Raw genomic sequence first — 13,322 nt, 5'->3', positions numbered from 1 at the left:
GCTCCAAAATCACTGCAGATGGTGATTGTAGCCATGAAATTAAAAGATGCTTACTCCTTGGAAGAAAAGTTATGACCAACCTAGATAGTATATTCAAAAGCAGAGACATTACTTTGCCGACTAAGGTCCGTCTAGTCAAGGCTATGGTTTTTCCAATAGTCATGTATGGATGTGAAAGTTGGACTGTGAAGAAGGCTGAGCACCAAAGAATTGATGCTTTTGAACTGTGGTGTTGAAGAAGACTCTTGAGAGTCTCTTGGACTGCAAGGAGATCCAACCAATCCATTCTGAAGGAGATCAGCCCTGGGATTTCTTTGGAAGGACTGATGCTAAAGCTCAAACTGTAGTACTTTGGCCACCTCATGCAAAGAGTTGACTCACTGGAAAAGACTTTGATGCTGGGAGGGATTGGGGGCAGGAGGAGAAGGGGATGACCGAGGATGAGATGGCTGGATGGCATCACTGATTCGATGGACGTGAGTCTGCGTGAACTCCAGGAGTTGGTGATGGACAGGGAGGCCTGGCGTGCTGCAATTCATGGGGTCGCAAAGAGTTGGACACGACTGAGCAACTGAACTGATGCCCAGTAAATCACTGGTTATTTGACGTTTTTCTTCAGGGATGGTGATCCAAGGCAGCAGAGTCCATATGGAGATAAATGTTGTTTCTTAGGTGGCAGGTCCTTAATTACTGCTAACTGTATCATTTCACATTAGGGAAGGGACATAGATCCATTGGAAAAGCCGTGTGTGTGTGTGTGTGTGTGTGTGTGTGTGCGTGCGTGTGCGTGCATGCACTTGCATTTGCTCTATCGTGTCCGACTCTTTGTGACCATAGGGTCTGTAGCCCACCAGGCTTCTCTGACCATGGAATTTTCCAGGCAAGAATAGTGGAGTGGGTTGCCATTTCCTATTCCAGGGGATCCTCCTGACCCAGGGATCGAACCTGTCTCTTGTGTCTCCTACATTGGCAGGCAGATTCTTTACCACTGTGCCACCTGGGAAGTCCTCAGTGCCACTCACTTTTTTCTAGTGTGTACCTGTGGAGAGGAGCAGGACCCCATGAATTCCTGCCTTACAAGCAAAACAGGCAAAGCTGATTCTTCTATAAGCTTTAATCAAGATCTTGGACCATTTCTTTTTCTTTTTTGTCCAGGAAGAGAGATTATACATAAAGTAAAGAAACTTTGATCCTGCTATCTAATCCTTTAGCTATTATACTCCAAGTAATGCGAAATTTTTTTCTTCTTCTTTGAAACCACTACTTGTTCTTTTATTCTTTGGCTTATTAAAAGACTTTCTTCTTTAACAGGTGCAAACATGGACATTTTACTTCTTTCATTTCTTGTGCCTTAGGGAGGTTGTCTCAGTGCAAGGCACATGTATCAGCTATGAACTAGCAAGTAATTAGTCAAAACTAAGAAAGCCCCTCAGTTGTTCTGGTGCTGTTAATAGTCAGGTGTCAGTATCATGGTGGAGTCAGGGGGAAGTTCTGATTTCAGAATTTCTTTGTCCCTTCCCACTGCTTTTCCCCTTTAGAGTGTCTTCATAGGTTTCTTTCTTCCCTTTAAACTTAAATTTACATCAGATATCAAATGGGCTTCCCTAGTGGCTCAGACAGTAGAGAATCTGCTTGCAGAGCAGGAGATGTGAATTTGATCCCTGAGTTAGGAAGATTCCCTGGAGAAAGGGATTGGCTACCCACTCCAGTATTCTTGCCTGGGAAATCCCATGGACAGAAGAGCCTGGTGGGCGATGGTCCATGGGGTTGTAAAGAGTCGGACACGACTGAGTGATGAATGCTTTCACTTATATCAAATTTAATATGAACTTAGATTTATGTCTTGAGGGAGGAATGTAGCTTCATTGGAATATAGGGAGATTATTTTACTGTCTTTTCTATTAAATATCTGGTGTATCCTGTACTCCTTTTTATTAAGTCTTGTTAGCAGAGGTGCAGTCTTGTTAGCAGTGGTGGCAGAAGCATCTAAAACAAAAGAGGAGGCCCTGCAGTGTGTTGCTTTGCCTTAAGTCAGGGGAACACTCAAATAAATTTAAATGTTCAGATGGCAAGTCCTTAGAGTGAATTGAATTTATTTGAGTAATTATTTGATATGGCTTCATGCTGTTAGGTTATGTTGGTGCACGCATATTTAAAAAATAGAAAAAGGAATGGCTTTAAGCACTAGTAAATTACTCAGGAGCAAACATTTTCCTGATTACTTTTCTGTCTTGAAGCTTATAACTTAAAGAAAAGTCATAAAGAAATAAGAGGCTCTGGGGTAATCGACAAAGCATTTTACGTGGTAAAACCCTTAACTGCTTTGTAGTAAAAAGCTCCTCACTTTGTGATCAAGTTGCTTAGGTGAAGTCAAACATTTTTTGTGAAGAATAGTCTCAGCCTTTCCAAGTGTTCATGGATTTAGCATTCTGTTTGAAAGAAAATTATAAAGCACATAAGCAGGATACCTTAGTGTCCTAAAGCTTTTCACTTTGGCTCTGTCACTTAGTAACAATGTGTTGCCTCGTTTTCTCATCTACAAAATGGGGCTTGTAAAACCAACTTCAGAGGAGGTATGATAATAAATGAAAAGTACTGAAGGCGGAGCAAAACGTCAGTGAAAGTTTCCTTGTACCTCCCCTCCTGCACTTTTCCTTTTAAACTCATGTTACATTATGTTTCAGATTTGAGTGTGATCGTGATCACTGATTATATCAGGATGTGTGGTAAAAGGAGTATGCTGGCCAGCATTCCTTTCCACACTGCATAAGCGAACATCATTCATTAACTTGGTGACTGTTATCTGCTGAATCTCAGAGCCATCACTGTTTCTAAGCTCCCCATTGTGTGTGAGCATTTGTTCAAAAAGTGCCAAACATGAGGCTGGCCGTGTTGCTGTTGCACAGTGTGTCCCTGTCATGGGGTCTGAAGTTAATTTCGTGTCTTGAAGTAAGTAGTAAAGTTTGGTTGTGGAGTGTAACTGGGTGAGTGGCACTGAACAGTTCATCATCATCACTGAGGGGCCCCATGAGGCGAGGGCAGCAGGCTTCCAGTGCTTGTGCAGCGTGGTGGGATTCTTGGTGCTATGGGGAGAGCCTATGGGTGCTATGGGTTTTGCGGGCTTTCACAGGTGAAGGACACATGGTCATTCTGCCTTTCTCATCCCCACCTTCTGCTGTCTCTCTCAAGGGTGTTGGCAGCCCACCTTAGACAGAACTGCTGCCCTTGGTTTGAGTGGTGAGAGTGATCGAGACAGCTGTAGGTGTGACAGTTGTAGGTCCAGAGGAAGAAGGTCTTCAGGTGTGTAGTCGGTGCTGGGCCCATCCCAGGTAATTCTGTCACATGGTGGGTGAGCAGTAAGTGAGCTTCATGAAAGGATGAAGTAAACTGCAGCATTTGTTTGTGTTTTTCATGTAGTTACTTTCTTCTAGGCTTGAGGAATTAGGATTAGTTAGTGTCTCAGTGCGGAGAAGGAAATGGCAACCCACTCCAGTGTTCTTGCCTGGAGAATCCCAGGGACGGGGGAGCCTGGTGGGCTGCCGTCTATGGGGTTGCACAGAGTTGGATACAACTGAAGCGACTTAGCAGTAGCAGCAGTGTCTCAGTGAAAACTCTGCTCAGGCACTGAGTTCTTTCTTCTAAAAGTGTGCTGATACTCTTAGGACCCCAGAGGAGCTTGGTCCATGATGAGTGCAATGATATACTTTTATCCTTACCTGTTTTGTTTATTCTGTCTGCTGCCTTGGATGTCAGTATTTACTGATTGATTGAAACGTTCAGTCGTTAGAGATGATGACTATTGCACAGTCCTTTTTTGAATTTTATCTCACTTGTGCTTTTCAGTTGCAGTTTTTTTTGGCTAAATATTAAGTCTTCATTACTCTCCATCTGTGATTTGAGGGCATTGGCAGTTGTCCAAGTCAAGTGAGAGCTGAAGATGAAATCTCTGCAGCATCTTGTTCTTAATAATTTTTGTGTTTACATGTTTTTGTTCTTTCTGTCAACTTTATGTATCCCTTTAACCCATCTCTTCATTCTTACAAACGGCCTCATGTATTTGGAGCACCCTAGGACATCCCTGTTCATTGAATCTACAGTTTTTAACTCTCCCTAAACTCCTCCTCTTGTGCTGGTAAGGTTTCCAGAAATACAAGTTAAGAAGTTCAGGGAAAAGTCCCTGTGAAGTTGCACACTGTACTCTCCTTTACTAATTTTTTGGATAATGTTTAGATTTCAGTCTGATGGTAAATTGAATGTGTCTGTTCGCTAGAATTAGTGCTCAATAATGGGATCACTGATGCATAATTTTATAAATTAATTTGGCCTTTGACCACAGAATCCAGACCCTGTTTTATATCGCTGGTCAGTGATAAACAGGACTCTAGGTAGGAATATTCTCTGCAGTTGTACTTTGCCACTCCCTGTTTCTGCCACAGTGGTGCCTTTCTGGTTGGCTTGCTGGTATTCGTCCCTTCCTTTCTCCCTGTCTGCCTCCCTCCCTTCCTGAAAATTTGATAATGTGTCAGTTACAGCATGAAAAAAATCATCCAGCATCAATGAAAGTATACTGTCAGATAACACCAGATTCCACAAGAACCACCTTTCATTCTTTAAGACTTCAAGAGATCAAAGAGGTTTGCTGCTTTTATGCCAGGTAGCACTGAGGTCAGATGGCTTGATTTCAAGTCCTTCTTAAGCACTTGGACTATCAGTTTTTTCATCTGTGAAGTTATACCTTACAAAATGATGAGGAGGATTCAATGAAATGATGTCTATAAAGCACTTAGCATAAAATATCAAAAGTATTTAATTTGTTATCATTAGAACTCTTCAGTGAATTCTTAACTGAATGGCTGCATTTCCTTACTTGGACTTGTAATACTACATATTGAAGAACCTAATATCATCAGGTTGCACTAGTGGTAAAGAATCCTCCTGCCGATGCAGGAGAAGCAGGAAACTCGGATTTGATCCCTGGATGGAAAGATTCCCTGGAGGGATGGCAACCCACTCTGGTATTCATGCCTGGAGAATCCCATGGACAGAGGAGCCTGGCAGGCTACAGTCCATAGGACTGCAAGGAATTGGACACGACTGAAGCAACTTGGCATGCATGCAGTGTCATCATATATAAAATCAAGAGAATATTATTATAAAAGCTATGTTGTCTTTAATCAGCTTGTTGATTATATTGTTAAACTTATTTTGCATATTCACTATTGTACCAGAAGCTAGTGTGTTTAATTTAGTGGTTCTAGTTAGAGTTGTGCTTCTTCCTAAAAGTAGAACTGAAAATGTAGCTTCTGTTATTACTTTATTAGTACAAAACAGAACATGAAAAAGAAAGTTGAGGGGGAAGAGAAGGAAGCACAGTATATTTGAAAGTGAGATTAATACTGTATTACGATTTTGATTCTTTTTCTCTTTAGATCTTTTAGAGAAATCTCGAGTTGTTAAGCAGCCAAGAGGTGAAAGAAACTTCCATGTGTTTTATCAGCTGCTTTCTGGTGCCTCTGAAGAGCTTCTCAGTAAGTCCCTGTTTTTTAATTTAATTTTTACTGTTGCAGCATCCAAAGCAGAAGTGTCCATTATGATTTTCCTCTTTTTGTCTTAAAATTTTTCCATGATTCCACCTGAAGGGAAGAACACGATGGGTTGGCTTTTACCACCTTGCAGTCTTTGGTATCTGTCTCTGTAGTACCTCACCAGGTACTGGAACGTGTCTCAGATGGATTGCTAAAAGAGCTAAAAGTTGGGGGAGGGACTCATTATCAATCTATGCCAAAACCAATACAGAATTGTAAAGTAAAAATTAAAAATAAATAAATAAATTAAAAAAAAAATAAATAAACATTAAAAAAAAAAAATAAAAAAAAAAATAAAAAAAAAAATAAAAAAAAATAAAATGGAAGACTATAATTTGTGTTTCAGATGGGTTGCTAAAAAAGCTAAAAGTTGGGGGAGAGGCTCATTACCTATTAAAAAAAAAATGGAAGAATATAATTAGTCCACTTCGAGAGAAGTTAGCAGGGAGCAGTGGATGAGTATAATTATATAAAAACATACTACTCAGTGACAACTTAAAAATAGTGGGAAAGACATTTGCAACTGATACAAGAGATAAAAATCTGACCTTTAGATATTTTGGAGAATTATTATAAGTCCATCAGGAGAGTATCCAGTAGTCAGTACCTAAGTGATGAAAAGTTTTGAACAAATAGTTTAAACAAAAAGAGCTATGGAAAATCAACACACTTGGGGGAAAAAATTACCCTCATACTCAGTTCAGTAGGGTCGCTCAGTCATGTCCGGTGCTTTGCGATCCTGTAGACTGCAGCACGCCAGGCCTCCCTGTCTATCACCAACTCCTGGAGTTTACTCAAACTCAAGTCCATTGGTGATGCCATCCAACCATCTCATCCTCTGTCATCCCCTTTCCTCCCACCTTCAATCTTTCCTAGCATCAGGGTCTTTTCCAATGAGTCAGTTCTTCACATCAAGTGGCCAAAGTGTTGGAGTTTCAGCTTCAATATCAGTCCGTTCAATGACTGTTCAGGACTGATTTCCTTTAGGATGGACTGGTTGGATCTCTTTGCAGTCCAGGGGACTCTCAAGAGTCATTTCCAACATCACAGTTCAAAAGCATCAATTCTTCAGCACTCAGCTTTCTTTATACTCCAACTCTCACATCCATACATGACTGCTGGAAAAACAATAGCCTTGACCAGTTGGACCTTTGTTGACAAAGTAATGTCTCTGCTTTTCAATATGCTGTCTAGGTTGGTCATAACTTTTCTTCCAAGGAGCAAGCATCTTTTAATTTCATGGCTGCAATCACCATCTGCAGTGATTTTGGAGCCCCCCAAAATGAAGTCTGTCATTGTTTCCATTGTTTCCCCATCTATTTGCCATGAAGATGGGACAGGATGTCATGATCTTAGTTTTCTGAGTGTTGAGTTTTAACCCAACTTTTTCACTCTCCTCTTTTACTGTCAAGAGGTTCTTTAGTCCTTCTTCACTTTCCGCCATAAGGATGGTGTCATCTGCATATCTGAAGTTATTGATGTTTCTCCTGGCAATCTTGGTTCCAGCTTGTGCTTCATCCAGCCCGGCATTTCTCATGATGTACTCTTCATATAAGTTAAATAAGCAGGATGACAGTATACAGCCCTGACGTATCCCTTTCCCAATTTGGAACCTGTTTATCCATGTCCAGTTCTAACTTGCTTCCTGACCTGCATACAGATTTCTCAAGAGGCAGGTCAGGTGGTCTGGTATTCCCATTTCTTGAAGAATTTTCCACAGTTTGTTGTGATCCCCACAGTCAAAGGCTTTGGCATAGTCAATAAAGCAGAAGTAGATGTTAATTATCAACAAATGTAAATTGAGGCAGCACTAAGTAGCCCCTGCACACGTATTAGCTAAAGTTATTGAAGAGGATAAAGCTGGCAGAGTTGTCAGGAGTGATCTGTCTAGAGCTTCTGAGTATCACTTCAATGTGAGGACTTTTTCCTGGGGGACCAGTTGGCAAAGCAGAAGAAGTTATAAAATGATCAGACCCTGCTGCCCAGGCACACCACTTTTTGGATTACATCCCAATGGAATCATTCAAAAGAATCAAAAAAATATTTTGCGTGAAGACATTTATCACTGGCTTTTATTTATTATAACAAACTGGAGAAACTCCAAGTGTCCAACAGTGGGAGAATCACTAGGCAGACATCATATGTTATAAGGAAATAGCACATTGAAGATAAATAATCCAAATATGGAAAGGGTCTGCAAAAAAAAAACAGTTTGAAATATGTACACACGATAAAGGTGATTTTGGTCAAATACTATTACTGATATATTTGAGTTGATACCATTCATTTCTGTTCTTTTGGTTCAATGCATAGTGTGAAAGTCTTTTTATCTGAAGGGTTAAAGGAATGAGATGTTAAAGATAATTAGATTTATTGAAGTAACTTATCAACTCATATGTGTGATTCAATAGATAAGCTTAAACTTGAGCGGGATTTCAGCAGATATAACTACCTGAGTCTGGACTCGGCCAAAGTTAATGGAGTGGATGATGCAGCAAATTTCAGAACCGTTAGGGTAAGATGTAATGCCTTTGTTACTTTTAAAAATGGGTAATGTTATATTGTTCAATCAGCATTGTTAAAGTTTGGACTTTTCTTTGATTTCTATTTCATGCTCCCAAAGGTTTAGAATTATAGAATTTATTGTATTTTTATTAGTTTGATATTTTACTAGCTCAATAGTCATACGGTATTGAAAAGGCCAGGCTTTATTGGAGCGTGCAATTTTACTGTTTATCAAAAGGAGCTTTCTTATCTATTTGGGGGTTTGACTTTTTATATTATACTGAAATTCCAAATGCATTTATATGCTCAGTAGTTAATTTCCACATGTGAAAACTGCCCTACAACCATGTTAAGTCAAATCTATTTTTCAGACAGAAAGTCATGTTTATATATAGTTTTTGAAAAATCCTCCATAAAACAGAATAATTAGCATTTGTGTTCATTAGGAAAAAAAATTATTTTAAATTAAATTCTGCTTTCTATATTTCTGAGGCACTTGGAAAGTTGCTTCTATTAGGAAATGATCCTGATAACTGTTATTTACTTCCAGATGATACAGCTGCAATAGTGGCAGGGGTGGGAATAGGCTGGATTATAGATAAAGTATGATTGGAATCAGTTCATCTTTAGGGGTGAGTGAATATAACATGTGGTTCTTTTCCTGCTCTCTAGACTTGTATATGTTTGAAATTTTCTAGAATGATAAATCTTATAGTACTCCCATTGCTGTGTAACCTAGTCATTATAAATAAATAGGCAGGTAGATTGATTGGGGTGGAGGGAAGTAAATAAGCAAGCAAGCAGACTGGGCTGTTCTCCAAAAAAGAAAACGTTTCTTGAGAGTATCATTTTTTTCTAAGTTATCTGAACAGCCTCATATGGAAGCCTGTTGATCCCTGGTCATGATTTTAAGTCTGGGACCAGTTCTATGACTACTTTGCCTGGCAAATCATTGGCACTCAATAAAAATTTATAACTGGACAAATGTTCCTTATTACCCATAGTTCCTGGAATTGAGTACTTCACCTTTGCAAACCACAGGTCTTCTCATATGTAAAATAAATGAGGAGGTTTCTTTGTAGGGGATTACATAAAGTTTTTTGCTTGGTTTTGTTTCTAGCAGCAGAACTCCAGTATGAAAAAACACACACACACACAGAGCTGCTATGGTTGGAGTGGGAACTGAGGGCTCAGCTCTCCACCTTCTTCTCTCCCTCTATCTTCCTCTTTGCCACAGCCCGTGAAATACCCCAGGGCTCCTTGAATTTGAACTTGAAACCACTGAGCAAGATAGACCCCCGCCTTGGTGCTAATTCAGTTCATTCGTTATTAGGTTGGCCACAAAGTTCGTTCAGATTTTTCCATATGATGTTAGTTTTGCCTTTTGGAAAGTTTACTCTGGGACACTTTGTCTTTTTGACTTTTTTTCAGAGGCGAGTCTGTTTTATGATTTATTTTTTTTAAATAATAGAGAACTGCAGACAGAAAACAGGTGCTTTTTCTCCCCCAGAATGCCATGCAGATCGTGGGTTTCATGGACCATGAAGCTGAGTCTGTGTTGGAGGTGGTGGCTGCGGTGTTGAAGCTGGGGAACATTGAGTTCAAGCCTGAATCGCGAGTGAATGGCTTAGATGAAAGCAAGATCAAAGATAAAAACGGTAAGTCAGTGGAGGACGGGCCCTGTTGAGCAAAACTGACTTTGAACTTCTGCCCAGTGTTTAATGTAGAAAGTAAAGCTTGATTTGAGTTGAAAAAACTTTCTAGTGAACTGAGCAGAAATGTAATTACAGCTCAGTCTCAAGTCTTTTGATTCATATATTTTATAGTAATTGGTTTGAAAATGATTTAGAAAGAACATTGTAAGCCTTGAAAGTGATTGATTATTAGCAGCAGATATGCAGTAACTCTTTGTGACCATTCCCCCTACTACAGAGTTAAAAGAAATTTGCGAGCTGACCGGCATTGACCAGTCAGTTCTAGAGCGAGCTTTCAGCTTCCGAACAGTTGAGGCCAAGCAAGAGAAAGTTTCAACTACGCTGAATGTGGCTCAGGTGGGTGAAACATAATGTCTGGAAGGGAGTTTTTAAAGTCTTCAGAATCTTGTATAAGTGGCAACAAAAATTTTATTTTTCAGGCTATTATCCTGTCATGTTATATTCTAGGCATTGTTTTAGGCGCTAGAGGTACAGAGTAAACTAAACACACAAAGATCCCTGCCTTTGTGGAGCTTAAGATTTTGGCAGGAGGAGCCAGACAAAGCAGTAGACCTAGAAAATTCATATAGCAAGCTACTAGGTGATAAATGCAATGGACAAAGAGAAGAAAGTAGCGCAGAGTAAGGGAGACCCATGGTGTTCAGGGCAGAGGGGTTGAGTGAGCTGAGAAATAGCTGGAGAGTTGTGATCACAGGTGGTATGATCTGCCTTGTAAGGGGTCATTCTGGCTGCAGTATAGACAGCATAATATAAGGGACAGAGAGTGTCTTAGTCACTTTGGCTGCTATAACAGAATACTGTATTCTCTTTAAACAAAAACATTTATTTTTCACAGTTCTTGAGGCTAGAAGGCTGAGATTAGAGTGCCAACACAGTCGAATTCGTGCTGAGGGCCCTCTTCCTTACAGACAGACACCTGCCTACCTACTGTGTCCTCACATGGCAGAGAAAAAGAGTGAGCAAATGAGCTCTGGTGTCTTCACCCCTTTTAAGGGTCAGTCAGTCAGTCAGTTCAGTCACTCAGTCGTGTCCAACTCTTTGCAACCCCATGAATCACAGCACGGCAGGCCTCCCTGTCCATCACCAACTCCTGGAGTTCACTCAAACTCACGTCCATCGAGTCAGTGATGCCATCCAGCCATCTCATCCTGGGTCGTCCCCTTCTCCTCCTGCCCCCAATCCCTCCCAGCATCAGTCTTTTCCAATGAGTCAACTCTTCGCATGAGCTGGACAAAGTACTGGAGTTTCAGCTTTTAGGGGTACCAGTCCCATTATGGGGACTCCAGCCTCACCACCACATCTAAATCTAATTGCCTTCTAAAGGCCCCACCTCCAAATACCATCACACTGGGGCTTCATCATATGGATTTGGGGGAGGGGGATACACATTCATAGCTCAGGGGAGCGCACAGTTGTATGCTAACCCAGAGTCGATGGTGGCTTTTGAACCAGGTGGCGGCAGTGGAATGAGAAGTATATTTTGAAAGGGGATGCAATAAGATTTCCTGATGCATTGGTATATGTGAGATGAAAGACAGAAGAGTCAAGGATGACTCCCAACATTTTTGGCCCAAGCACCATTATTGATTTGGAGAAGATAGTGCGGGGAGCTGGCTGTGGTTAAATGACTAGATTGACTTCCCTGCCTTTCTTACTGTTCCCCCTCCACCCTCCACACTTAGGCGAGTGGAGTCTTTCTAAGATACAAGTCTGAGTTGCTTATGTCTTCTCTCCTTTGATTCAAGGATGGATGAACAGATGTATTCCAGCATGCTTGTATATGTAGGAGCTTGTATAGACCTTTCAGTATAAATCCTTTGTTCTATGGCTTAGACACTCTCCCACCAGTCAGTGTTGATCTGGGCTAGAATTAAATGGTTAACTCAGGATTTTTCCCACTCAAGCCTGTTCTGTCTAGCTGTATTTTCATCCTTCTTGTAAGTAGCCTTAAGCATCGGCAAGACATTGAATGGGCTTAGTCTTTCTCTCTACTGCTCTGAGCTAGTCTTTCTTACTAACCCAAAACACATACATGCTTTTAGCTTTCTTTCAACATTGATTTCTTATTTTAGGCAAGCAGTTTTGACTATGAAAATACTATACCTTTATAATCATGTAAATTTGAGGTGTAACAATCCTTTTCCAGCTATAACTGCTACGTGTCCTTCTTCCTAAGTTACTACTACTGCTACGATGTCTGTCCTTGTCCACCTCACTCATTCAAAGTCAGATGGTGAGTCACTTGCCTCATCAAGAAAAATTGGTTGAGAGCCCACACAGCGGAAGCCTCTGTAGACCATTAGTAGGGACATAAGGGATTAAAGAGGATTTTTGGAGAACATGGTTTCTGAGCCAGTCTTTGAAGGATTTAGATGTATAAAGAATAGACGAAATGGTATTTTGAAAAGAAAAGTGTGAGAGGAGCCAGGTTTGGAGTACATAGCAGAAAAGAGTTGATCAGACTTGGTTAAGGCTATAAATATGTAAAGAGGATTCAGAGCTACATGGCTAGAAATTATGTCAGAGTGGACTGTGTGCAACAGTGGTTCTCGAACTTGAGGGCGCAGGAGGATCGCCTGGAGGGTTTCTTAGACATGGTTTGCAGGTCATACCCCCTGGAGTGTTTGGTTCAGTATGTCTGAGGTAGGGTGGGAGAATTTGCATTGCTAACAAATTCCCAGTTGCTGCTGCTGCTGCTGCTGCTGCTGCTACTGTCCATCCCAAGGTCTCATTTTGAGAATATTTCAATAGAGTGGGGATAGTGAAGTATATAGTGATGTGATGAGAAAACATCTGTTTAAGAAGCCCTTTAGGAATATTTCATATAAATTATATATATATGGAATATATATGGATGTATTTTTGTCTTTTTAGTATGTGTTTTATTCTTGCTTTTTAATCATCCTATACAGAAATCAAACCCAGGTGCCTCTTACATGTATAATCTTGAGTCACCTTGCATCACTGGGTAAAACTTTCCCCCATTCTTTTAACTCTTGACATAAAAGAATTGGCTTTAGATCTCAGATTATCAGCTTCTTATTCTAGTTTTTTTTGTTGTTGTTGCAGGATTCAGAGAGTTTGTTTCTACCAGTCTTGTGGCCTGAAAGATTTTTATTCCTACAAGATGTGATTTGTTTTATTACCTTTTCCTCATAACTTCAATTCTTGGGCCCCATTATCATCGTTACTGCCCTATGCCTCATTTTCCCCAAGGCATTTAGATCTTTCCCCAGATGGAATGACTAATATTGAAATAACAGAAACTCAAGACAGTTATTATTCAGCTTCTACCACATACTTGCGCCTTGGCTCCCAGAGTCCCTGTCATCTGATCCTAAATGACGTCTCCCAGTTTATTCCCTGATAGTTCTCTAAATGCCATACTTATTTCTACCGGAGGCCTTTGCTCCTGCTTATCCATGTCATTGCTAATTCCTTCTGCTGCCTAGATGGTCCTTGAATTGTACCTCATCTAGGAAGCCTTCCATGATCATAAGGCCCTGATTCTTCCTTC

General features: G+C 40.5%; 1 protein-coding gene across 6 annotated transcripts in view; it reads left to right on the top strand.

The window, feature by feature from the left end:
- The window catches only part of MYO1B (myosin IB), a 195,121-nt gene that overhangs the window by 128,766 nt on the left and 53,033 nt on the right, over window positions 1–13,322 (top strand). For all 6 annotated transcript variants that reach the window (XM_040228906.1, XM_040228904.1, XM_040228902.1 and 3 more), the window contains exons 8-11: window positions 5,430–5,528; window positions 7,997–8,100; window positions 9,601–9,748; window positions 10,023–10,141. In XM_040228906.1, the coding sequence (XP_040084840.1) occupies window positions 5,430–5,528; window positions 7,997–8,100; window positions 9,601–9,748; window positions 10,023–10,141 (470 nt within the window). The remainder of the gene's footprint in view (window positions 1–5,429; window positions 5,529–7,996; window positions 8,101–9,600; window positions 9,749–10,022; window positions 10,142–13,322) is intronic.

The sequence above is a fragment of the Oryx dammah genome, unplaced genomic scaffold (assembly GCF_014754425.2).
Source record: "Oryx dammah isolate SB20612 unplaced genomic scaffold, SCBI_Odam_1.1 HiC_scaffold_27, whole genome shotgun sequence".
NCBI classification, from domain to species: Eukaryota; Metazoa; Chordata; class Mammalia; order Artiodactyla; family Bovidae; genus Oryx; species Oryx dammah.
This window is presented reverse-complemented; position numbering and strand designations above follow the sequence as displayed.